Source organism: Lonchura striata, chromosome 3 (assembly GCF_046129695.1).
Source record: "Lonchura striata isolate bLonStr1 chromosome 3, bLonStr1.mat, whole genome shotgun sequence".
Classification (NCBI taxonomy): Eukaryota; Metazoa; Chordata; class Aves; order Passeriformes; family Estrildidae; genus Lonchura; species Lonchura striata.
In genome coordinates this window covers 33,264,672-33,292,505 of record NC_134605.1, presented here as the reverse complement: position 1 = coordinate 33,292,505, position 27,834 = coordinate 33,264,672, and the positions used below count along the sequence as shown (strand labels likewise).

At 36.3% G+C, this 27,834-nt stretch overlaps 1 protein-coding gene across 4 annotated transcripts in view; it reads left to right on the top strand.

Moving 5' to 3' along the window:
- BIRC6 (baculoviral IAP repeat containing 6) overlaps positions 1-27,834 on the top strand; it is a 170,613-nt gene that overhangs the window by 12,618 nt on the left and 130,161 nt on the right. For all 4 annotated transcript variants that reach the window (XM_021548328.3, XM_021548329.2, XM_021548327.3 and 1 more), the window contains exons 2-12: positions 2,890-3,071; positions 5,401-5,538; positions 5,913-6,106; positions 7,715-7,826; positions 9,056-9,138; positions 10,263-10,485; positions 10,587-10,747; positions 12,527-12,585; positions 13,308-14,702; positions 23,127-23,276; positions 24,847-25,072. In XM_021548328.3, the coding sequence (XP_021404003.2) occupies positions 2,890-3,071; positions 5,401-5,538; positions 5,913-6,106; positions 7,715-7,826; positions 9,056-9,138; positions 10,263-10,485; positions 10,587-10,747; positions 12,527-12,585; positions 13,308-14,702; positions 23,127-23,276; positions 24,847-25,072 (2,923 nt within the window). The remainder of the gene's footprint in view (positions 1-2,889; positions 3,072-5,400; positions 5,539-5,912; positions 6,107-7,714; positions 7,827-9,055; positions 9,139-10,262; positions 10,486-10,586; positions 10,748-12,526; positions 12,586-13,307; positions 14,703-23,126; positions 23,277-24,846; positions 25,073-27,834) is intronic.

Genomic DNA, 27,834 nt, shown 5'->3' with positions numbered 1-27,834 from the left:
GAAATCATTAGAAACATAGAATGACTGCTTTTTGTCCTACCACCCAAAATAAATTATAGCTAAAGCAATGGGGGCTAAAATGAGAGTAACAGTTGGGTTTTTATGATCTAGCTTAAATAATTTAGTGATTTTACATGAAACTTTTTAGCTGTGGTTTGTGAAGATGTAGATCACTATTTATTGCCAGTAAACTTGGGCTGGACAGGCAGGACATAATGTTAGAGGGGCACCAGTATGTTTTTCAATGGGTATTGGCAGAGTCCTTTAGCACATTGTAAAATATTAATCCTGAGTTTAAAAGAACACATCTGACAATACTTTGGGATGATTTAACTTTTCTAGGCATAACTGCTAGGTTACTACTTCTGTGGCAGTGACTTCTATATTCATTGGCTTCCTGATTCTAGATCTATTATTATAATCATATGATCAGCCATATGTAGACTGTGTTATAGTATGTGAGTAGTATTAGAATTATCTTGAAATGTGTTTTGTGAACTTTTAAAATTAAACTTGTATTTGCAAAAAAGCTTCTCAGCAACTCGGAGGCTATTGAGTGTAAATTAGTCAGTTACAGAATGTGTTTCTCTGGGTTTTGGAAAAATATTAAATATTGGTCAAATCATTGCCTTGAGGTTCCATCGACTTAGGCTAAAGGAGACTGTTTTGTTTTTATGTTCTTCAAATAAAATAAAAAACAGCAATTGTAAATAACTTTTTAGAGATAATTTCGCCAATCTTTCTGTCAATACAGTCAACTAGAATATTAGCCAGTACACAAAAAAAAAAAAAAAAAAATCACAGCTGACAGACAATGTATTTTTTGTTCTGTAGTTATAACTTTGTTTTGCAATGGAGCATAAATACTATATTATCTGCCTTGTTAGTTATCTTCATTGGCTTCTAAAGATTTGGACCATTTACTCAGAGGTTATTAGCGGTTTGCTGCTTTAGATGTGAGATTTCATTAACATCACTACAGAATTGATAAAATAAGAATGTCCTAGCCTGGAAAGCTGCAATCACTGGGGCCCCTACAGACTGCTGAACTCCTAGGCACAGGGCATGAGCATACACCTATGCTTGACAGGAAATAAGGAAAGTGCAAAAGAAAGTGTTCATGGTGTTGGCGCTGCCAGAAAGGGTAGCTGCTTTTCCCATTTTTCATGGGAGGGGGAAGGAGGAGAGAAGTGATGTGTTAAAGAAAGTGTCCTGTTGTGATCCATCTCTTGGGTCACTCTGGATAGTCTGCAAAGATCACCAGGGTTTCTAGTTTACTGCATCAGATACTGTTCAGTTTATTTGCAAAATAGTTTCCAGTACATTGTTGAAACGTATACTTTTAAAGATGTTAAAACTTGTATTTGATTTTTTGACAAAGCTTATTTTCCTGTAGAATGATATACTTCCTTGCCTGCAGCTGTGTAGAAAGTCTTGTGTGAGGAACTCCAGTGTATTGACAAAACCACAGTTTGAAATTAGTTGGTTTACCAATCAGAGAACTTTTTTTTGCTGAGCAAGGACCAAAGACTTCACAACTATCAAGTGATTCTGGACTCTTCAAGTGTTTCTGATTGCTGTATCAATGGTTACAATTGCAGTATACTTAATACAGGCAAAGGCATGTGTCCTTTGTTTTGTGTGTATGAGTCATTGTTTCCAAAATCTTGGTGGGAAGGGCAGCTGACAACTGTTCTTTACCTTTTACCTTGCATTTTCAAAGAGAGGATAACCACAAATGTAATGTGGTCAGATTCATGTGCCCTGTATTTCCAGAAGTCTTAATTTCCATTTAACTCTTATCAAAATGTGAAGATGACAGAATTATGTTGCTGTCCTTACCTGGATGTTTTACTGTGTGCTAGCTACCAAAATGGGGATTTTTAAATTATTTATAATAAAAACAATGTCCAGTGTCTGAGGAAAGAGGAGAGCATGGACAGGACACGATTAATGCAAAATTTGATGAAACTTCTGTTCCTGTGCGACAGGAAGTCATCTGTGTTGACGATGCTGCATTTTTAGCTGCCACCGGAGAATGTGTCCATGTATTTATAGCGTACACACAGTCTGCTTCTGGAGTGGCAGCTTACTCTGTTTGTGGTGGAAGGCAGTTTCCCTTCTATGCAGGTAGCATTTCACATGGATTACATTTAGTTCTGCAGTCTGTCCAGCTTTAGACATGTAATAGTGATGAGTAACATTAAACATTTTAGGGGATAAGATCAGTTGCCACAGTCTTTCCTTGTTTATCTGCTGGCAGTCTTCCTCTGCCTTCACCAAACTTCTCAAATCTGTTAATAACATCACGTGTGCAGCACTGAGCAGAAATGAGCTTTTGTAGTGTCTCATTGGTACATGTTACATGCTGTACTGAGTTTTGAGAAGTTTGTGTTGTTTTTCATGATGAAGTGCTGTTAGTAAGCCTTAATGGTAATTTAGCAATTTTGTCTCAGTGTTCATGCTGGTTTGTACAATTTTGTTCTTATCATTGATTGTCAGCAAGTATCAAGTACACCAGGCATCTGCATTAAGATTGAAAACACTAGTTGAGGGCTCCTGATAGGAGGAGGACTTAGATCGATTGCTTCCACTGTAGGAATAAAACGGTTGTATTTCTTGGGATGTATAGATTTTAGTAGTTTGGGGGTTTTTTGTAGATTTTTTTTTTTTTTTTAGATTTTGCAGATTTTTTTGTTTGTTTTTTAACATAGGAACTATAAAAGCGTGGTGAAAATTGTGGTTGCCAAGATGCTAGCTAGGTTTTGATCATCTCAAGAAGTAAAGATTTTGCCAAAGAGTTGCATTACTTTCCTAAACAGGTATTAGAGGTCTTTTCTATAAAAGCATTTTTCTAATTAGATCTTGCATTTTATCTTTCCTTTATAGCTAAACCAGGTGGACAGGTGAAATGTCAGTATATTTCTGCTGTGGATAAAGTGATCTTTGTGGACGATTATGCAGTAGGATGTAGGAAAGATCTCAATGGCATCTTACTGTTAGACACAGCTCTGCAAACGCCTGTTTCAAAACAAGATGACGTGGTTCAGCTTGAATTGCCGGTTACAGAGGTAAGATGTGGAGGGAAGGGATCGAAAAAAGCTATGTAAATAACTGTGTCAGAAATACTGAAACCAGACATTTGAGTTTCTAGGGTGATATTAACATCATGTAATGGAAAAGTTTCTTATTTATTAGCTGTCATAAGGCCATAGCTCTTCACAGCTTCCTGTATCTCAAACAAATAAGAGCATGGCTCAAGACTACATTATTTCAGAAGAACTTTTTAGTGACCAAAATAAGGACTCATTTCCTCACCTGTGTCAGTATTTGTGTATGGAATCTATCTGCACTTCTAGGAGTCAGTCTGGCCCTTATTTGTTGTTGTTATAGTATTTCAGGAAAAGAAAGGTGAAATCAGGTAACACGGTGTTCTGTCATGTGAAGAGTTAGAGCTGGAATCTAATTTTTCTAGTAAGGTCAGCTGACCTAACAAAAGACTTTCTTTCTGTGCAAACCTGGCTTCCCTTTTATGTTTGAATCAGCTGTAACACAGTACTTTGTGGTTTGAGCATTTAGTATCACTTTAAGAGAAGCTAATGTAGACATTTCTGCTTAGAGTGTAATGCTTAGGGTTTTGTTGCATTTGTTTATACTTAGTATTGATGTAAACTATTTACATGAATGTGAATCAGGAATGTATGTTATATGTGAAGTTTTTAACTACGTGACTTGAGTAGGAGTACCAGCAATAAACTCTTCATAGGGGTTTCTGAAGAAAGCTTTCCAGGTTCCTGATGCTTGCTGCCCACTGGCATCACTTTCATACCCTTTGTGGGTTACTAAAGAGTCTTGGCATGTGTGGCTGAGTGTGAAGAAAGTGGCAGAGGTCAGGATTTTCTTTCATAAAGTCTGCTGTGATGTCGTTTGCAGTCTCACATGGTTCAATACAACCTATAAGTTTGTGTCAGTTTTTGGCACAGAGATTCTTTAGTTCTAAAGAGTTTACAGACCCTTATTTACAGCACTTCTCTGTAAACATCATTCCTGTAGAAAAAGAAATGTGGAGTTCAGTAGGAATAGCTTTGGGTGTTTCATCACCAGATCAGTGAGGAAGGAGGCAAAATATTATCAGTCTCAACTTCTTTTAATTTTAAAGAGGTGGTAACCCAGACCTTGGAAAAACCTAGTAAATACTAAGCAAATATCATACAAACACATCTGTCCTCCTCTTTAATCATAAAAAGGTCAAGAACTTTCATCCAAGGAAGGGTGTTTAGTGTTTTTTTTTTTTTTTGTCTCTAGAACTTTTCTGCAAATTTTTGCACTTAATTTAAGTAGCCTTTTAAGTAGTTTGATCTGCTGGTAGTGGAGTGCACCTTTATGCATTTCTAATTGTCAGCATTAACAAGTTATGAAGCAATCTCTATGCTGTTTTGAATTTGCCATAGAGCACTAAAATCTAGGAACTTCCACAGTCTATCTGATATTCTTCTGATACAACCTTAGCTAGGGGGCTGGTTTGCCTTATTTCAGTCTTTCTTCCCCTGAGCTTCCCAAGGACATAACTAAGGGGCCTTTTAGTCTGTTCTGTGTCGAGCAGTTTGTGGTTGTTTAAAGGACTGGCTGACCATTGTCCTTGGGAAATATTTCCCTATATTTGTAACTTGAAAGAATTCCTGTAATATTTTTCAGATGTTAACCCACCTTACAGCAGATTTAGAATACTCTGTGCCTTTAAATCTTACTTGTCAGCGTGAAGTTGGCAGGCAGAGGGATAAGCTGGAAACAGATGAAACTTGGAAGAAAATGTCTATAAATGGATGCTTATACCATTCTTTTCTAGTTGCATTATGTATTGAGTTTTAAGAACTAACTTCTAAACTGGCCTGGGTTTTTCTTTGTTTCGTTTTCCAGCTTTGCTGTATTAGCATTGTAAGTAGCTTATCTCTAATTTTATTGCAGTGTGGTTGTTCTCATTATTACCTACCTTTTTGAAGGTACAAAGCTACTCAGAAAATGGCAAGACTTCTGTTCTTGCTGTCACTTTTTGTTGTTAAAGCTGAATTAATCCTTTTGAAGAGAAAGCATTGGGCAATAGATGTCTCCTCATTCCTTCCTTTAATAGATCTTTTGTTTTAACTTTTGTGACTGAGTTTTTTAACATTTGGTAGTATTGCCCTTGAGAGAATTTGTAGTAATTGCTGTTTATCTGTGGATTGGCCTGTGAAGTAAAATTTGGAGCATCTTACTCAGGTCTGGATCTTTTATGGGAATTATACTGATATATGATAAAGTAGGATCTGGCAAAGGATGTTTCCAAGAGTAATGAAACAGGCATAATTCCTGTTGTAGTTACTCAGTGTGGATGCTAACTTTGCTTGCACATCTGCATTTTAGGCTCAGCAGCTGTTATCTGCTTGCATAGAAAAAGTAGATGTTTCTAGCACAGAGGGATATGATTTGTTCATCACCCAACTGAAGGATGGCTTAAAAAATACCTCACATGAAACAGCAGCAAATCATAAAGTTGCGAAGGTAAGAATTTGTCTTTGTACTGTCTAACATAGATTCCCAAGTCTAGTTTGTGTGTCTACCATTGAAACATACAAAATCTATGACTCAGTGTGGTGGAATATATTTTCTGTTCCTTAGTTTTATGTGTGAAGCTTCACTTGGTAAGAGAATAAACAAGATTAGGTTCTTGCTGATAAAGTAAAAAAATAAACGCAACTGAGCATAAAATTTGAAGTTACTGTCTTTCCTTGTGTTATGCTCCATGTTGCTTTTGTGTGTCTGTTGTTGTATTTCTTCTTATCACATGTGCTTGGTTTTGGTTTTAACACTCTTCTGATGTGTTTGTTGTTTAGATGTTAAAATTTTAAAACGTAGACACTTCTTTTCTTATTTAGTGGGCAACGGTTACGTTCCACCTTCCTCATCATGTTTTGAAGTCTGTTGCCAGTGCCATTGTAAATGAACTCAAGAAGATAAATCAAAATATTGCTGCCTTACCTGTAGCATCCTCTGTGATGGATAGGTTATCTTACCTCTTACCCAGCGCACGACCAGAGCTTGGTGTGGGACCTGGGCGATCTGTGGACAGGTATATTAAGACAAAATAAGTGATGAATTTGACCCCTTAGTTGTATCAGCATAAGCTCTTAGATGACTTCAACTTAGTTGCCAAAGAGTTAGACCTATTCTGTACTTCATTGCTCTTACACATACATCTGATTAACTGTTTAATGCGTGCTGTGCCATACATATTACTGAATTTAGCAAAGCCTTTGTGGACACCACAAGACTATCTGGGTTTCAACTCTAATGCAAATCAAATTTACTTTGCTCTTAATCCCAATCTACACTTGAAGAAAGGTAAGAATTGAAGCCTTAAATGCATACTACATCGTATCCTGAAGTCAATTGCTTTTTCTTCATACAAGAAAGAGTCATGCTTATGTTTTATGGTTTAGAAGTTTAGGAACTTACCTTTGCAGGCCATATATATGCTACTTCTGAACTCTAGATCTAGTCAACTGCTGCATGTTTGGGGCAAGAGAACATTTAACCTCAGCCTGCTGCTTCATCTTTTTCTGATCCAAGTGGTAATGTATACACTAGCAAGTAACCTATTATTTTAACCTTCTGAGACTAGTTAGAATACTGGTGAATCTCTTAAGGTTATACATTTTTCTTTCTTGAAAGTGTGTGTACAAATATTATTTTGTATGTGTTTTCCATTTCTTACACCTCAAATAATTTGATTTCATCTCTTAGCTTTCCTTCCCCAAGCCTTCAGGTCTACCTGTACCTCACCACATTGTATTTTGATTAGAGCTCTTCCAATATGTGCCTCTTGAGCTGGTATAATGTCAAGTTAAGATAGCTCTTATGTGAGTGTTGCTAGACTAGATTGCTTCCTTGGGAGAAAATGTTTAATGTTTCCATTCTCTTATAAGACAGCAAAAATCTCCTGAAACTGAGAAGCGGAAACAGGAAATAAGGCACATTTCCATCTAACAACCCTAGTTCTTGTGAGAACAAAACTCTATCAAGGGAAAAGAAAAACTGATGCTCATTTCTCATGTGCTATTGCAGAGACAGTGAGCACACTGAGTGAAGGTGGAAAAGAGAGGAACTATTTTGCTGTCTTAACTGTTGAGTTGCAGAGGGGTTCATATTTTGGGATGTAGTAGTTTAAAATTTACAAGTATAGAGTGATAACTGGGCTGGAGGGTTGTAACCTGTATTTAGTTGCACCTAAAATATCACTTTAGAGTATTTGTAAATGTGCATGTTTATATCTCTTTAACTAAGAACCCCAAATTTTTGCAGTAGTTGTCATGTTAAAAAAATCCAACTCTCTTGCAGCTTCTCCAGCTGCCTTCAGTGCAGAATAGCTTTGGGTATCTCATGCTTTCCTGCAGGTAGATCAAATAAGCTACCTGGAAGCTTATTTTCTTAATCCTGCTTTTAAGGTCCATAGGTTGTTGTGTGGCTTTTTGTTTTTTATTGGGGATGTACTTTAAGCACCCAAGTGAGGGAAGTTTGTAAGTTTCGTGTAGTAGTTAATTATCATTTTATGTCTAAGTTATAGGTAACTATTTGGCTATTTTTTATGGTTACTAAAGGACTGAAAGTCTTATGAATAGTTTGGGTTTTTAATTTTAAGTGGCAATTTTGGGTAATGTAGAATTTTTCACCTTTCTAGGTCTTTGATGTATAGTGAAGCTAACAGACGGGAGACATTCACTTCATGGCCTCATGTGGGTTATCGGTGGGCACAACCAGATCCTATGGCTCAAGCTGGGTTCTATCACCAGGTAAGAGATTTAGTTATTCTTAGTATTTGTTCCCCAGGTAGGAGGGCAGGGGAAAAAAGGTGGTGATGTTTTCTAGTAGGTTTTTTTCTATTTTTAATGGACTCCTTCAATTATGCATAAACCATTAAAACTTTGTCATTCAGCTTTTTTTTTTAAGTTTCAAGGGGTTTTGGTGTCTTGAGTTTACGGTTTTTTTTGTTGTTTTTGTTTTGTTTTGTTCTGAACTTCAGCATATAAAATTTTTTGGAATATCAGATTAATCTGAGTTAATAGTAATAGAGATGAAGTTGGTTGTTACATAGAATCTGTCTTTCTCCTTGTTAGACTGTTGAGTAAATAATCCTTTTTATATTACAAGTAAAGCAAAAAAGCAGTAAGCTTGGCACTGGAGCTCCCTAAACATACTTTCCTAGTAGAACTTTATTGTATCAAACAGAGGTCCTAGATCACATTAAATTGTTAGGCTTAGTGAATAAACACAACCATAGTGTGTTTATCCACTACTTTTGCTTATTTCCATTTTTCATTCCTTAAAATTTTCCCTTTAAAAAAATATTTATAATATGGATTTAGATAGTGATGGCTGGACAGTGCCTATCATTTGACAACAATATTGTCTGTTTCAGTCTGTCAGCTGTAAAGCATGATAGGTGAATGAAGTTTTTGGATGATTTCTTAAACTTGCACAGAAGGAGAAATGCAGGGAATTCTTATGTTGGAATTGTGTCTGCAAATTCCCAAGCATGTCTTGAAATGAGGTCATGAAAATGCTAAATTTTAAGAGAATGGAAATTTTGATTGTTTTTCCTCAGTTACTTCAGCTAGTAAGAACTGTTCTTTGCAGAGGAGTGGTAGAGAATACTTTATGTCCTAAGAGATTGGTAGGAATATTTTTTAACCCGTGTCTATCCAAGCATGTATTCCGCTGCAGTTATAATTTTTTGAACCTTGTGAACTTTTGCCAAAGAAAAAAAGTAATTTCTGTTCAATGTCTGTGGTTTGCATCTGATGACTTGCATGAATGTTAGTTCTGGATCTCTTCTACAGTAATGTGTATTCTTTTTTTTATGTGAAATGCTGCCACTTCATAGTATATAATTTGTGGCCTTTTATATGTTTGGTGTGATGCTTTAGTATGTCACTAATGGGAAAGAACTTGATCACCTAGGTAAAAGTGTGTTGTAGTACATAGCTATATAAATTTCAAGTGTTTCTTCCTATTTTCATAGCCTGCTTCATCAGGAGATGACAGAGCCATGTGCTTTACCTGTAGTGTGTGCTTGGTGTGCTGGGAACCTACAGATGAACCTTGGTAAGTTTAATGATGTGTGAAGTACACCTAAATTTGTACTGAAGAGGTTAGAAATCTTTAAAGGACAAAAATCAACATACCTCAATGGTATTTCTGGTGAGGTTAGGACACGTCATTGACAAGAATGGGTTTCCAAAATGATTCCATGGAACAAATCACAAAAATATTTGATGTACTATATCGAATTTCTGTATAATACTAAAAGAAAAAAAAAGTAGTTGGTTTTATTTCTTAATTCTGATTTGCTGTTTCATTTCAAATTGCTCCTTGAGAGTTGTCAGCCAATATTTCTTTACAGGGATCTAAACTAAATCTTCTGTTTCATTGTGACTAGAATACATTCAAAAACTGCCATGGCTGCATAGTACCTTTTATGTGAAATTGCAGTATCCATTACTAGTTTCCCAAATCATCTAAAATTGCGCATAGTAACAGAAATGTGGGACCTTATACTGATTAAAGACTAATTAATGTAATTTTTCCTTGATTAGTTGGTAATTTATAATCTTTTCTTGAAAACTTCAGATTCCTGACTTGCTGGAAACTTTTCCTTGTAATATTATCTTCATATTTTTTTGTCTACTCCTTTCACTTATGATTTTCAAGACATTTTGTAGCCGTGTAATTGTTCTTGTCATGTCTCTGCTTTAGTTGTATATCAAGATTAGTTTTTTTCCATGCTTCTTGGTTAATGTGACATGCAGGACTGTTTCCAGTTTTGATTTTTTTGATTATGTATATAGAACTAAAACCAGGACATTGCTTCTAAAGTTACTTGTAACATTAGAGTTTTAATGTATGGTAATTTAATCTGGGCTTTTCTTCATGGAGACATGATTGGCTACTGCCTATAGAACAATTTAACATTTTTAAGAGCATTGTGTAGCTTGATCCATTTGAATATGAATGTACATTGAGTGATCAAAGTCTTTAATACAGTCTGCTATTAAGAATCAGCAGGGAAAGCTGTGTTAGTAACTTCAGAACTCTCTTGTATGGTTGACTGCAATAGAGTTCAAGCTATTTTGTTTTACCTTCACTTCTAGGGCTTAGCTTGTATATGCTGTGTGTAGTTTTCACAGTAAAAAATGGCTGTTTTCTGTATTTGTTTTTAATCTGGAAAGGTCTGAACATGAGAGACATTCCCCAAACTGCCCATTTGTCAAGGGTGAGCACACTCAGAATGTACCTCTTTCAGTCACGCTGGCAACAAGTCCAGCGCAATTTCCCTGCACAGATGGCACTGACAGAATAACCTGCTTTGGATCTGGAAGTTGCCCTCATTTTCTAGCTGCTGCAACAAAACGTGGAAAGATCTGCATATGGGATGTTTCCAAACTTATGAAGGTATGCAAAATAAATAATTATTTTTCATCAACTATTTACTGATCAGCCATATCTTGATACAAAATCAAATACCTCTTCTGTTTTTTATTGTTATTTCTCAGGTCCACTTAAAATTCGAAATCAATGCATATGATCCCGCTATTGTGCAGCAACTTATGTTATCAGGAGACCAGAGCTCAGGGGTTGACTCAAGGAGACCAACACTAGCATGGTTAGAAGATTCCTCTAGCTGCTCAGACATACCAAAATTAGAAGGAGACAGGTATGCTGGTCTACCAGATGAGAAATATGAAATGCTTCTGTTTGAGTGGTAAATGCCATTTAACAAAGTCATGCTTTGTGAAACATAAGATTGGTAATTTTCTTTTCATGGAAATAATATTCTTAGTCACTCTGTATTTGTACACAATTCAACACTTGAAAAAGACTAATCTGAATTTCTACTTTTTAAGCCAGTTTCCTGCTGTTCCAGTTTTATACTCCACTAGCAGAGAGATTACAAATCTCATTGCTGCTCTATGCTCATGTTTCAGAGGCCGAGTAAACAGAGAAAGAACTATAAGTTTTGGATCAGCTTTTCATTTTAGTTATGGATTATACATATCAGATTTTGAAAGGAAAGGCTTCTCATGAACTTCTGGAACATGTTTTTTTTCTGATTGCTTCTCTGTAATTTCTGTTTATGTCACTCTGAAAATAAACTGTATGGATGTGCTAGGAATTTGTACTTCTTTGCATACTTTTAGTACATGTATACAGACTCTAAAACAATTAGAAAGTCCTGTTGCAAGGGTTTGGATAAGCTAGAGGGTATGTCAGTGCTTAGAAAGTGTGATGTGAGAAAAAGTAGTATTTCACTTGTGCTTCATGCAGTCTGTTACTGGGAGCTTTTGTCTGGTCTTGCCAGAGCTCAACAGAGTGAATAACTGTTTGGAAATTTAGAACAAAAGTTGACTGGGGAGTCTTGCTAGTTTTCTGAATGTTTCTTCTTAAACTTCAGCATTAAGAAGAAAGTAACAATACTGCTATATGCACAAGGAGGTAAATCTTTGATTTTAAGCTTAGTGTGATATCTACAGAAGTGCAGAGCAAATACGAAGCTTGCTCTTTTGCTGACATGAACAACATCAACAGCTGCCTGAACTCTTACTGTAGCTTTAGGGCTGGGAGCTCCCTAATAGTTAAAGAATTAAACCAATTTTAAGAGCTGGATAAAAGACAGTGCAATCGTACTGCCTAGAACTAAGCATCTTCCATTTCACTTAACCTACATGGAATTTACTCTCACTTCTCCGCTTAAGGGGAAGCTGGATCAGAATCAGAGTATTGAATTATGTCTGCCGTGTTGATCAGTTTTGACCCCACAAAGGTCTGTTTCTTGGATATGAAGAATAAACATCCAGTTTGTTGAAGTTTGAGGATCTGACTTGGTACTGTGTGTAGTTCTACCTGAAGCTGCAAAGGGATTACTGTCTTCCTGTGTGTAATGAGCCTGTAATAGGAAATAATTTATTTTATTGGAAATGTCAGATGCATTAATTATTTATATATTATTAGAACTACTCAGGGGCCTATTTCTCTTGAAAAGGTGTCTTGAACAGAATCTGGTTTTATGACAAAAAGATTTATCTGGCAATATTTTTAAAACCAACAACACTGTTCATCCTTGTTTCAGTACTAGCTACAAAATTGCTTTATAGAATTGAAGACCAGTCTGTCAGCTCCACTTTCCAGAGATGATTTTGAGGAAGATTCCTGAGAATGAATATTTTTAATTTTAATTCCATTTAGGCCTGAATTGTAGGAAATACAATGGTAGAATGAGGCAAAAAAAAATCTAGTCTTTTGGTTCAATAGGGGAGGAAAAAGTCTTTACTGTTGGTGTCTGTGATTAACTCATCAATGAATGCACAATGCTGGCTAAGAGGAATGGCCAACTATAATAACACATTGTGGTTTTTATGTATTTTTATTAATTTAATTAAAAATAAGCATGCAGTTAGCATGTACATGGTGTCATTCATGCTTTTCTTTTCTTCAGTGATGACTTACTAGAGGATTCAGACAGTGAAGAGCATTCCAGATCGGAATCTGTTACGGGTAGGTTATATCTGACCTATTAGATATGTAATAGTTTAGAGGTCAAAGGGGAAATTCTTCTTCCAGGGTTTTAAAAGAACCCTGTCAAAACTGATGATAATATATTCACTGTATTAGAAAAAAGGAAAAGTATTTACCATGGAAAAGGATTTTTCAATGGATTTACCATTGAAAGGAATGCTGGTATTTCAGTTTGTGTGATGGAGAGATGGCATTCAGGAGAAAAGAAAAACTGCACTTCGTTAGTTAATAAATGTCTTACATGACAACAGGCATTGCTTATCTTGCTGTCAATAAAGCACACAAACCAAGATAAAAGAACTTTCTTAGAACAGGAACAAATTACAGCTGTATGAAACCCTTTAAATTCAGGGGATTGCTGAAAGAGTTCCTGTGTCTTGATTGTTTCCCTAAGGGTATGCACTTTGATAAAGTATTTCTTACTAAATAAAGATTTTGTATGGAAGTAGAATGGTGCTATGCATGTTGTTCTTGTGTTATTTTCTTAGAGATTGAGTCAGAAGTTTTGAGGGAGGGAGTACTGCATGTTTATTTTCTTTAATCTGGTTTATGTCTTTGAGTAAGGATCACCAAGTAGGGAAACAAAGAGCATAAGATGTAGAAAAAAGATCATTTTTTTCCAACAAACTGTAATACATGCAGCATGATTTCTGTTTTGTCTTTTGAGCATTTTTATTGATTTAAGCATTTTTATTTTAAAGGGCATACATCACAAAAAGAAACTATGGAAGTCAGCCTTGATATTACAGCTCTCAGCATTCTTCAGCAGCCTGAAAAACTTCAGTGGGAAATTGTTGCAAATGTTCTGGAGGACACAGTTAAAGACCTAGAAGAACTTGGAGCAAATCCCTGTTTGGCCAACTGTAAGAGTGAAAAGATGAAGGAAAAACATCTAGAGCAACACAACATTCCCTTTCCTTGTTTATTAAGCGGAGGTCTATTAACATACAAATCACCTGCTACCTCTCCCGTTAGCAGTAACTCTCAGAGATCACTGGATGGCTTAAGCAGGACTCGAGGTGAGAGTGTCTCAGAACAGGGATCAACTGACAATGAATCCTGCACTAATTCAGAACTGAATTCCCCTCTGGTAAGGAGGACTTTGCCTGTATTGCTGCTGTACAGCATTAAGGAGTCTGATGAAAAAGCAGGAAAACTCTTTTCACAGATGAACAATATTATGAGTAAAAGTATACATGACGATGGTTTCACAGTTCCACAGATCATTGAAATGGAGCTGGACAGTCAGGAACAGTTGCTGTTACAGGACCCCCCTGTGACTTACATTCAGCAATTTGCAGATGCTGCAGCCAGCCTGACATCTCCGGACTCGGACAAGTGGAGCTCTATGGTTCCCAAGCCTGGGACTTTGGTTCAGTGCCTGCGTCTGCCCAAGTTTGCAGAGGAGGAGAACCTGTGTGTAGATTCAATCACACCTTGTGCAGATGGAATTCATCTGTTAGTAGGACTGCGGACTTGTCCTGTTGAATCTCTGAGTGCAATAAATCAAGTAGAGGCCTTGAATAATTTAAATAAATTAAACTCGGCGCTATGTAATAGAAGGAAGGGGGAATTAGAATCAAGTCTTGCTGTAGTGAATGGCACGAGCATTGATGTAATCCAGCATGAGTCACCAGCAGATGTACCAACTCCTTTAATAATTCAGCCTGAACAGAGAAGTGTTAGTGGTGGATACCTAGTGCTTTATAAGATGAATTATGCCACTAGAATAGTTACTCTAGAGGAGGAACCAGTAAAAATCCAGCATATCAAAGACCCCCAAGACACAATTACCTCAATGATTTTGCTCCCACCAGATATATTGGATAATCGAGAGGACGACTGTGAGGAGCCTGTAGAGGAAATACAATTATCTTCTAAAAATGGCAGTGGGAGAGAGAGAAGATCTGAGATCTCTACTCTTGGGCACCTGGTAATAACTACTCAGGGAGGATATGTAAAAATACTAGATCTTTCAAACTTTGAAATTCTGGCCAAAGTGGAGCCACCTAAAAAAGAGGGCACTGAGGAACCAGATATGTTCGTCTCTGTGATATACTGTTCGGGCACAGACAGATTATGTGCATGCACCAAAGGTAAGATTTTTCTTCAAATTTTTTAAAAATACTGATTTTACTGTATTTGGATTATGTTACAGAATTTTAAATTCCACTGAATTTACATACAATTTAATGGTCTTAGGAAGCATGGACTCCAGTTAATTCCTCACCTTAAATGTCAGTTAATCTCTGGAATGGCAGTAATTCTTACATGTGTCTTAATTCTTGAAGACGCGCAGGTTTTCTTAAGTCAAACATAAATAAAAGTCATTATTGTATGTAATTATTTCTGTGATAGAGAAATCCCATTTTGTAAAAATACCTTCTGCCTGTACTTGATTGTATTCAAGAGAGCAGAGAAGATACTGCTTTTATATCTTATCCCAGTGTATTTTCTTCTGGTTCTGCTTCAGCTTTTTGCTGTTGAGATTTTCCTTTCCTGAGTGTTAGAGCAAGACTATTTATGCAGGATTCTTTTTTTCCAAATGAACACAAGGCATTTTAGGGAAGGGGGCAGGTAGGAGAGGAGTGTAACTCAAGCCCAGGTAACAACTACTTTGTAAAAGTCCCTAAACCACCAGACAACTCCTTGTTTCCTTGTGTCACATTGGAAACATCTCTGAGTGTTATCCAGCTGAGTTTCTCCGTGTGACAGTGTTCTGTTTAGTTCATCTGCAGTTGATTGCTGCCGTAGAGGAAATGCTTAGGCTCTCAGAGGGGCTAAGCTGATGGGGTGGTTCATACATTTCAAATAAATTCCCATTATACCATGTTGAGCTTCTTCTTTACTAGAAAAATTGAAATTGATACCTTTTTTTCCTTTCATGATGGTGTCACACTAAATATAAAGTCCTCCTATGAGCAGTTGTTAAATCAGATTTACTTATTTCCAACAGATAAAGTCAAGTTTATTGTAAACATTTCCATTTTCTTAAAGGCTCCATGTTTCTCACTCACCTACAAAGATTTCTGGAAGTAGGCATTTCAGATTTGCTTTTTAAATACTAATGAAAACATTGCAAGATAGTAACTAGTATTTATGTTTGCAGTTTTCCAAGGGTAACATTGATATTTACTAAATTATTCTCTTTCAGTGACTGCTTTTGAAGAAATATCTATTAAACTGTTTTAGCTGTATTGAATAATGCATGCTTTTTCCTAGTTAAAGTGGAACTCTAACTAAAGGGTTACTTGCCTTTGAAAACTGTTTTATCTTATCATATCCATGTGTCCTGGCTTAGGGCAAATTTGGGAGCAAACCTCTGATGAGGTTCTTCTAGAAAGCAAATTCAAGTGGCCCCTCCCCCAACTGGTTCATTTGATTTCATTGGAGAAAAGTGGAAAAAAACCTGGTTTTTTTAACAGGCAAAGCATTCACCAGCACAAAAAAAGAACAATATTAAACAATAAAACTTCTTGCATATCTGAAGAGATGACAAACCCAGAAAGTCCCTTTCATGGGGGCTGGAGCTCAGCTCACCCAGTCTGTTATTCATCCTTCCAGCATTGGGAATGTCGTGGCCGGGGCCCAGCCTGGTGGGCCACAAGTGCGAGTTCCAGGTGCTCTTCTGGGTTTTCAGTCCAGAGCAGGTTGAAACAGTTACAAGAAAAAGAAAAACCACAGTCCAGGGAACTGCTCTGTCTCAGCTAGCTAAAATGTAACTAAAAGCAAAGGAGAGCACTGTCCCATGTCTGTCCATGCTGCAGACAGCACAGTCCAGGAGCAGGAATGGGGAGGAGTGAGTGCAGGTTCTGACAGCAAATTCCATGCTTCTTCTCTCTCCTGCTTCACTTTTGGAGCAGTCTTAAAGGTGCAAAACTTATTTCTGGGCTAAACAGATGAATGGGGATAGAAGCATCATAAAGTCACTCCAGGACACCATGTCATAGTGTTTTGACTTTATAGGTAGCTGATCAAACTGCAATCTCATTGAAAACAGATATTTCTGTTTTCATTGAAAACAGAATCTCCAAACAATTTTTTTTCTACAGAATTTTATTACTATCAATTTCTTTCTTTCATCAAATCTCTTTTGCTTTTCTTGTGTTTTAAGATTGATGATAATAGTTAAAGGGTGTATTGTGCATGGTACTTTTCCATCCAGTATTAATGTGTATGGTAATCCTATTCTTGTAGCTTTTGGTGTTATCTAAACCTCTTTAGGGCATGGAGTATAAGATATACAGGTCTCTTGACCTGGAAGCATTTATTCATTGTGTGTAGGAGTATTTTGTCCCTGCCTAAATAACCACCATCTCTGTTACTGACTGGAGAATACTTCCATCTTACTTGTAATGGTCAAGCACATCATTCTGCCTTTGCAGTAAATCTCTCTCGATATTGTAATACCCATCTAGTAATTTATCAGTAGCTTTTTTTGTATTTCTTTTGTTCATGCTGCCCTTAAGATGACTGAGATTTGAGGGTATTTTTTCTTCTGTAGCCCAGTATGCTACAGGTATCAAATCAGCCTGCAAGGATCTTCTTTTGAATATAGTACTTTGTTTATTTAAAAAAAAAAAAAACAAACAAAAAAACAAACACTGATTATTCTTGTCTTCCATTTTCACCCACTATACATCTATTTGGAACTTCCATTTTCTGCTCAGCCAAGGACTTGGGAGTTTATTATTTTCATTGCTTAAATGAATGTCTTTAGAGGCTTTCAAGTTTTATTCATTTTTTAGCATATCAGTTATTATTATGTTTTTCTCACTTTTGAGAAGTTAAGTCCAAAGCCATCATAAATACTTGGGGGTCAATGTCCTTTAGAGGTCTGGATTTCAGGATCTGATGCTAGGTATGTCTGAAGCCTCGGAGTCAAAAAATTTATCAAAATACGTCACTTGGTATAAGGACTTCAACTGAAATGTTTATACATAAGGCATAAAAGGTATAAAACTGAGGAACACTTGAAGAAAAAGCAAATCAAGAACCTCAACTTAATATATATTAATATAACTTCTAAAATCCTCTATCTTATTGTGTGTTTGAATAGCTTAATATAGTTTTCCTTGTATTGAGTAATAATCGTCCTTTAAATTTTTGCTTTAAATGGATAGAATTTCTTGCTTAGCTAGGTGGCTGAAAATGGAGGGTTTTGCTGTTACTATTTTTTCCTTGAGTGCTGTTTTTTTAGGCTTCTTTGCAAATCACTTAGAGGTGCTTGCTTCTCTAGGTTTACTGCCACAAGTGGGATGGTGCCTGCAGTCTGACAGCATTAGATAGATGCACTGAAAGTCTAATAACTGTATTCACTGATGTGTTCAACATTATTCTGTCTAGAAAGAAGCTTGTAGTGCAAAGACATAAATGAAAATTTTTAGTGAAAGTTTTGGAGCATACATGCATTGAAAATGCTTGAATGATGTTGGAAAATATTCAGGCATGAGCAGTATATTCTTTCCTGTTTACTTGTTGGGACATCAGAGTAGAGAAAGAGATACTTTAATGTAAAGTTCTGAATGCAGAATAGCATTTTCTTCTGTTTCTCCTGCTTGTTGATGTATTTTTTTCATTGGTAGATTATAAAATTTTTCCATAGCTGCCTCTAAGATATGACTGAAAAAGAAACCTCTGTGTGAAGGGGTGCTTCAGATCTGGAGTAGTTTTATGGAAAGATGTTTTAGACCTGTTTTTGACGTCATCCGTCTTTGTGAGTCATGCTTCAGAATGTTACCTCCTGGTGTCAGCTTCAGGTACTTAGCTGCTTCTGCAAGGATTACCTGAACTTGACCTCTGGAGGAAAATGTGCAAGTATATTCTTGTTTCCAGTTCTGTTAAACAAACATTGTGAACTTTAGTCTCTTTGAATTTTGCTTTCTTCTCTTCCCCTTGGCCAAGGTAGACTGTATTTAATATCCGTTTTACTAGTGCATTGTCTGCTCTCATATGAGGGTTCAGATATTTTCTCTTGTATCAGTAGTAAGAGTCCAAACTATGCTTTTATGACATTCAAAATAATTAGTAAGAAAATAAGTAATTTCTTTATTCTAAAACAAGGCAGCAGGTACTGTTTTTAAATAGAGATACTGCTGCTGGGTGATTTTTTGATATTTAAAGTTTAGTATCTTGTGTTTAAGAGGGTCAGATACAATTTTTTATTGCTGGATTGTGCTCCCCTTGAAATTTTGAATCTGTTACATTATCACATTTTTAAGGTGCTACAATATAACAAGAGTTTTTTAGTCCCTCCCTTTTGTCGGAAAAAGCATTTTTTCAGGTTGGATTTTGGTATGTCCAGGGTGAGTTCCCTATGCTGGTACTTCTTACCTGCAAGCCTGGCAGAATTGGATGGCACTTGGATACATTTGAGAATTGATTTTCCCAAGTCTTGTGCCTTTCATTTATAGCACCTTTCTTGCTCCTATATTGTAAATAGTGTAGTAATCACACTCTGTATTTTTTTTTTTCCGATTTAGATTGTGTCTTCCTTGTCATTAGGCTTTGTCTCTCCCCTGTACTGTGTATTTGAAGTTCAGGAATCAAGTCAGTATTTTCAATTTTCCACCTTTTTTGGTAATGGAGTCTAATAGGATTTGAGAAGTCGATTTTTTTTCCACATCAGAATAGTATTGGAAGTGGTACTAGGAGGTCATCTTCAAGTCAAGCTCAATTATACTTGCCCATCCAGAAACAGACTGCTGCTCACCATTTGCAAACATCTTCAAGACAGAGATTTAACAGTCTGCTCATGAAATTTCTCCTGCTGAGTGCTGCCCTTGATAATAATTTTTTTCACTAGTGTTTAGTCTCTATCATCTTTGTCGCTGGAGTCATATCTGTTGTACCATTCATTATGGATATGGCAAAGAGATTTCTTCAAAAAAGGAGGGAAAAACAGAGCTTATTTAGGTGCTGTCCTTCTCCAACCGTTGTCTCAAGCTGAATATCTCCAATCCTTTCAAACTGATGGAAGAAGAAGAAAACAAAGCAGCCTTTACTTTCCCCCCCCAAAAGATCTGATCAAGTCAGTCCACAAGTTTCTTGATGAGATATGCAAAACCAGGCCTGGTAATCCTACATATTAATTCCTCAAGCAGCTCTGGAGTTTGTACATACCATGTGTGTGTATACATAGTGGAATGTTTGCACTTCTGAACAGGAAATTGAATGAGGTTTATTAACTGATTCACAAAAACGTCTCTTACAGAACTGCTGTCTAGTTGATTTTTTTTTTTTTTTTTTAATTCTTGTAACAGGGTTTTTAATTATTTCTTTCTAGACATGGTAACTTTCACTTGTCCCTATTCAATTACATTTTATTTTTTCAAAGTCAGGGCAGAATTTTATAGTTAAAATCTCTTAGAGTACTTTAAATTAGAATGTCTCCAAATGAAGTTTTGGGATAGCCTTCTTGATGACATTTTTCAAGTGTTCTGAACTTGCACATTTAGAGCCAACCAATAACAAAAGGAGGAGGGGACTATAAATTAATTAGTGCATAGTTACCTGTGGTATGGTTTTGTTTTCTAATTCCTTTTAATTAATTGTCTATTGTTCACCTATGTCATTGTGTTGTGATTCGCTAATGACAATGGTGTCACTCTTCCCAAACTCCTTCTAGAGTGCAGGAACATCTCACCTGATTGGCTTTAACCTCTGTGGCCTTAGTCTCTGGCATGCTCTCTAGCTTGTTCCAGTGCTGCTTTCCTGGAACCAGGAACTGTTCTGCCAGAAGGAAGCCTGTGATTTATTTGAATAAATTCATGATTCTTGTGTTCTGTTTGTATTGCCACCAGGCTCTTGAATCCATGCAAATTGCAGGTTTTAAATACAGTTCAGAATTAAATTAACAATGTTTTGATTGTGTTACCTGTTTTTTGAAGGAAGTATAATGATGCTAGTTTCCAATTTATCTCTTTTGTGATAACTAAGTCAGTCTCAGCTTTCATATCTTCTTGGTAGTACAACAGAAATATTCCCTCTGTCAAATGCATGCAAGTAGGGGAGCCTTCAGATCAACTGCTACTTGAGATGTTTGCTCCCTGGCTAGAATTAGAAAGCACTGGACGAGTCATTCTTTCAGCCTGGTGCTGCAAACAATAGTAGTAACACAAAAAAAAAAAAAAAAAAAAGGCATTGACTTCTGTGCAGATTTTTTCACTGGCACTTGACTATTGGAACTGCAGTATCATTGAAACAAATAATGAAGCATGCATCATCAGAAAGTCATCTTTGGATGTTCTCTGAGAGGAAATGCCTCCTTTGTGATACAGGGACGCAATCAACTACAGCATTTTGCATAAGTGTGCATAAGCAGAGGCTGATACTGTACAACTTAAGTTTGTGGTAAACTTCTTTACAGAACCTTTTAAAAAACTAATGAGAGGAAGTGAGGTATCTCAAGTTTAGCACAAATTTTTCCTTGGAAAAGTGATGGAATCTTTCAGGAATGCAGGAATTATGACTATTCTCCTGTATGGAAAAAATGGTAAGGATGTTTTTGCTGCTGAGCAGTAAACAAAGTGATACACAAACTAATTTGACTTACTACCAAATGAATCTGTCAACGTCTGTGTTTTCTAATGTGTCTTAAATTCTCTTTGAAGTTTGAGGAAAATTGCTTATTTATGAGCTGTTTAATTTCAAGGAAATTCAAAATTGTTCTTTGCTAGAACTATTTTTTTTTCCCCTCCACTCTTGGGATCTGCTTGGGATGTACTTACTGTTCTGCACCACGGATGTGTGGTTTGTGACTGAGAGAGGGGAGGTACAGGCTTCTTAGTGGATCTCAGAAAAGACCCACCCAGAAATGGCTTAATGGCTTAATGGAATAGGTGTTTTGAGAAGACAGAATAAAAAGATAAAGATAATGACAAAATCTCCCATCCCTTCAGGTCCCAGCAACGCTACTTTTGTATATTACCTAGACCTGGGGTGGATTTTCCCACAGCACAATGCACTGGTCCATAGAGTTGTTCTGACCATTTTGGTCATTTGAACAATTTGTTTTTCTGTCTTCATAAAAGAGTGAGTTATAAAGGCATTTGTTGTCAGGCCTTTCTTAGTGAGATCTCAAAAAAACCCCAAAACTGTGTGACTCACATCTTTTCTCTGTGCCTCACACTCTCCCTGTGCCTCTCTATCACTGTTTCACCCACCCTCATCCCTCACAGTACAGGACATATACCTGCTTTTATCTTGGGGTTTTATTACATTTTTATTCTCAGGTTTTTTTGTTTCAAATTACCTGGATATTTTGTATAACAGTGTTTGTCATAATGTTAATCAGATGTTTGAAGATCAGTCTGATAATTTTTCAGAAAAATCACCTTAAGGCCTATGCTTGGACTTTTTTCTTGATTTGAATCCTACTAATTCAACTTCTTGTAATTTCTGGAACAGCTCTTCTCATTCATCCCCTCCCCCAGTATTATGTAAAGTTAAACATTCCTTCTCAGTGACTTAGAGCACAAGTTGAAGGAGGAGCAGCTGAGGGAGGTGGGGTTGATTAATCTGGAGAAAAGGAGGCTCAGGGATTACCTTAGGGTTCTGGACAACTACCTGATAGAAGATTGTAGTGGGTTGGCCTGTTCTCCAAAATAACAAGTGACAGGATAAGAGGAAATGGCCTCAAGCTGCTTAAGGGGACAATTGATATTAGGAAAATGTTGTCACAGAAAGGGATGCCAAACATTCAAACAGTCTGCTCAGGGTGGTGGTGGAGTCACTCTCCCTGGAGGTATTTAAAAGGTGTGCAGATGTGGCCTTTAGAGACATGGTTTTAGTGGTGGACTTGGCAGTGCTGGCTTAAGGGTTGGACCTGAGGATCTTAGTACTCTTTGGTTCTATGACTTCTCTGTAAATGATAGAATTGATTTATATGTATTTGTAGTGGTGAATAATGGACAACCTCCTTGAATGATTTCAAGCTTCCATCAATACATTGTGTCCAGTGAAAATTTTGAACGTGGCTCTTTTGTCTGTTGACTTGATCAGTGTTTTAATTCTAGGTTTGATGAAATAATGTGGAGAGCTCCTTAGTTAGGAGAATTTAGAGAAATTAGTTTAATTTTCAGTTTTCAGGTATTGAAATTTAAAAGGAGGTTTATGCACTCTGTACAGATGAGTTAGTGTAGGCCTTCACTTAACATGGTAGAATATTTTCTGTAATAAGCATGATTTGGATTATGGGAAGTTTCATAATGGTTAGGATTTTTGGTTTCTATTGAGGTTTCCTTTGATAATTGCCTTTTAAAACCTGTTCCCCCATATAGTTTTTACCTTTGATGCCATTTGCAACTGCAGTATTTCTGTAGTTCTGTTTTGCATTTGTCCTGAAAAAAATTAGTAGTAGTAAAGCAAAATAAATATTCCTGTTGAATTTCACTGATTTCAGGTCCTGCATAAATACTGTCATAATTGCTTAGCAGTTTAAGTGCAAACCTGTCTTGTGACTTGAATTTAGCTGTATGCCTGTCCAGACATTATTCTTTTGTTGTCTGTGATGATTTTAGGTGGAGAACTGCATTTCCTTCAGATTGGAGGGACCTGCGATGACATTGATGAAGCTGATATACTTGTAGATGGATCCCTTACCAAAAGTGTAGAACAGTCATCAGAAGGCACCAAGCCCTTATCCAACCCTTCTAGTCCAGGCATTACAGGTAAATTGCACGTGTGTACAGGTAAATTGCACATGTATCAAAATACTTTTGTCATTTTTGAAAGCTGCATCTGAACATAACTTGCAATTATTTAATAGCATGTATTATATACATTACATGTATGTGGTTGCTGTGAATACTCTGAATTTGGATTTGTTTCTGTTGGAGGAGGAAAGAGAATGAAGCAGAAAAATCCAGTCTGCTCAAAGATAGGCTTGTTTACAGTTTGAGCAATGATCTCACTTCTCATTGCAGTGTCATGCAGCTAATGAGGTTCACATTTTGCAGTTAAAAAAGTTAAAGTCTTTGCTGTATTATTGAAGTTCAATTTCTAAAGCATTTCTGATTTCTTTGGCATTTTTCTGCCTCTGAAATTGAAAAGTAGAAATTGTTATAGTTGCAATGAGAGTGAATTTATTACTTCTCCAAGTCAGCCTGGACTGTTTTTCAAGATATTCTCTAGGTTTAGGCTTTGCAGCAAGGGTGGTATTTGTGTTGGTGTATTATTATCTCCTCACCTCAAGTGGTGACAGTAGTAGTCAGGTAGCAGATTTCTTTTGAAACCCATGATTTCTTTACAAGTGAAAACTTTTCCTTCAAGACACATTTTTAAGAGAAAATGCTCAAAATACTAGAAAATATACATGTCTTATTTTCCCTCAGGTTTGCTTGGTGGGAGTCCTTTAGTTGCTTGAGTTTTGTTTGGGGTTTTCTTGTTTAGGTTTGGGGTTTTTTGTCTGTTTTTGCTTTGGTTTGGGGTTTTTTTTGTTTGGTTGGGGATTTTGTATGTCTGAGGAAATCTGATTATCAATTTTTGGTTTCAGTTACGGTTCCTCCAGATGTTTGACTTCCTGGAATATTTTTGTTTTCAATACTTCAATAATGCCCTTGTTTCCTTGGTACAAGGCCTAAATATAAAGGCAGGAAGCCAAAATACTTGTCAAGGTCCAGTGTCTTTTAAGTGCTTAACATAAGACATGCTTGTTTTTCACTTATCCCTCTTTTAAAGTAAATTGGGAGTAAACCTTCAACAACATTCTAGTAATCCACCATAAAACAAGTCAATATTGATAATAAGAGGCCAAAGTAATGTTTTAAACAGTGATAAAAATGCCTAGTATTTCTGTATGTCTATTTTCATGATTTTTTTTTTTTTTATCTGAGTCGGTAGGGATATTAAAAAAAATGTTTAATCAGCCTTACATCTTCAAAGTATAGCTGGCTAATTACTTATTCCTTATGCCTCTGGCTGAATTCCAGACAGCATGCTCAGAGCTCTCAGTATTTAGAAAATTTATTCCAAGTGAACTGCCTTCAAAGGATACAGGCTTCAAGGCTGGGATGTTTGGTTGCTTGTGTTGGGTTTTTTTGTAGCTATTTTTTGTTGTTTGTTTAGGATGGTGCTTTGTGAGGGGGTACTCTTACTACTCTTTTTTAACTAAAAAACCTTCATACGACATGTAGTTCATTTTGCCTATAGCAGTTCTGATATATTTGAAACTATTTTTAATAGGATGTTCTGGAAAAAAAATCTATGTAGTAAATGAATGTATATGCTATAATTATTCAGGAGTTGATCTTTTGGTGGACCAGCCGTTCTCCCTTGAGACACTGACATCCCTGGTGGAACTGACCCGTTTTGAAACCTTGACACCACGGTTTTCAGCCACTGTCCCTCCCTGTTGGGTGGAAGTCCAGCAGGAGCAGCAACAGAGGCGGCATCCTCAGCATCTGCACCAGCAGCACCACGGTGATGCAGCTCAGCACACTCGGACTTGGAAGCTACAGACAGACAGGTACCTAGGGGAACAGTGCATGAGGAATTGTGTGCATTGCTTCACTAGTTGCTGTAGCGTACAACCACAAATTTTATGCTATTTAATTGTTTTTAACTAGTGTACAAGTTTAAGAACGTACAGAGATGATAATCTCCATGTGGCAGTTTGCATTATAGGTGTTGGTGAGATTGCCAGAGACATTTTAGTGGACCTTGAAACAAATTGAAAAGTCAGGTTTTGAATTGGTGGAATTTTATTTGCCAAATGTGGCCATAACATTACACAAATAGACAAGCACATTTGCCAGAATTAGAGATTTTCTTGATACTTTCTGTAAAAGTCTGATTTACCCTTCTTATGTATATACACATTTTTAGTACATTATTTAATCAGAAAATGCAAACTCTGGGTGCCAGTGTGACTAATTAGTTGTCCTAAATTAAATTGTCTTGTAATTTACTTTAAAATATGAAGGTAGAATCTGGTTTTATGTCTATTCAAGTTAAATCTTTATATATGAAACATTTAAGCTGCTCCAGAGCCTTTGTAGTGCTAAAGTTTAGGCAGTATTTTCATTGATATGAACTGCACCAACATGGTATGTGTAGCAGGACTTAACTTTTTACACATGACATGAGAACTTGGAATTCCTCTGGGATCCTAAATACTATTACAGCAGTGTTACCGTCTCCTTGAAGGATTGATTAAAACCTACCTGAAGTAGCTTTGTGTAGTTTTTTTTTTGGTGGAAAATGCTTGGAGAAATACAATATAGATAGAAATATTTTTTGTTTTATTAAGGGATGTGCATAAGATACTACAGGATTTATAGGTCATCTAAACATCTGTTCCACTGATGTGTAACGTTTGGGTTGTCATGCAGACTTGGAATAGCCATAGAGTGAAAATAATGAAATATCCAAAGGGTGCTAGAGAAGCTAGAGGTCATGTGTGGGGCAAATAAAGCATGTCATATAAACAGCTGAAAGATAGCTTGGGATAATGAAGCATTCCAGGTGTGAAAATATGTAATAGATGCAGGTGTTTCCAGAGCTGACACATAACAGGAGGTGGAGTTGCTTCAAACAAATATGCATAAGCTACAGTTGAAAACTTGCAATGCATTATAGGCTTTAAAGCCTTTAGATTTATCTTGTGGTTTTGCATTGTGTAAGTCAAATATTCTGTATGTAGCAAGTGGAAGGGATGTGGTTCCTTGCAAAATAACTTCTAGTTAAAACTATTGATTATCCAAATGTGTTCAGCAATGGTTGAAAAGTAAAAAACAATATGAAGTTACAATTAAGCAAGCAGTGAAGGTAATGGCTGTTAATTGGAAGGGGATAAGTGGAAAATTAACTTATGAATATTGTTTCATTAGAGGAAAAGAATTATGACTGCTGCTAAATAAAACAGGATTGTAAAGAGGAAAAGTTAGAAATTCTGGTTTAGTACTGGAAATCTTTGACAGCTGCTATATGACTCATGATGAAAAGTATTAAATTACAGTCCCTTTGTTCTTAGGGTAGAGTCTTAAGATTTAAAGCCATGTTAGCTCTTGAGTAAAAGTTACATGGCAAGAATAACTGATTGATTATTTTTTTGGTCTTTAATATAAGGTTGCTTTTATCTCCTTTTTGAGTGCCTCATACTGATAGCTATCACGATGTGGGGTTATAGTGTTAGATGGATGAGTAATGCAATTTGATATGGCAATTCTTTTGTTTCTCAAATAGACAGAAAGAGATAATCCTGTAACTGTATTTTAGAAAATGGCATTATATTACAATCCTAATTTGTTACTTTAAAAAGACTGTGCACAAAGGAAAAAGAAAAGCAGTGTGATTTTCCTTGCAAATTATCTAAATATCAGTATTGTCCCCTCAGGTGTAATGTGACTGAAATGTTAAATGAGGTTAATTCTTGTAAAAGAGAGGTACATGAATTCTTAATATGCATTGATAAAACAGTGACATCTGAGTTTCCTGGCTTTATCTCAAATTTATGTAGGATGTATTCATCTTATGGAGACTTATTTGAAAATACGTGAAAGAAGGAAGAGCTAGAAAGTGATGTTTATTCATAGCAGAAGATAAGACAATGCAATGTTCTAGAAACAGAATGAATAAGTGTGTTGGAAAATACCTTGTAGTTGAGAATGATGGTATATTAGTGCTTAGAACACAGTATGGGTTGAATGTTTTTCTTTAGAAAGATGCTATTGATTTAGAAGGGTTTCAAAGATAGAAGAGTTCCTAAAAGACTTTGCATTGGGTTATCTCTTTAGGATAGATATGCTAATATGAGAAAATAACAAGGAAGTAAATTATTTGTTTGTTACTTTAAAGCTTTGCACATGAATAAAGGATGTACTTAAAGCAAACTGTGAGATATTAAAAGAAAACTTTAAAGGGGAGTCTTTTAACTAATAACAGAATTAGACTGTGAAGTTTATTGTTAGAGGTATAAGAAGGTCTCTTAACTGCTGGATCAATGTGAGACCTTAATGGAGATTCTTTATTCCATATGTGCCTATTGAGCATCTGCTGCTCAGTTCTGTCAAAAATAGATTTCTAGGGTAGACAAATAACAGTTATAATTCACTATGGCTGTGTGCATTGTATGCAACGCTACTGCTGCAGACAAAATGGTTTATTATTCATTTCTGGGTTTGTACCAGATCTTTAACTTAAACTGGATGAGCAGAATATTACTTTCTGTTTCAGAAGTCTGGCTCCTTTGGTTGTCTTACTTAGTCCATGCTTTGCATGACATGAAAA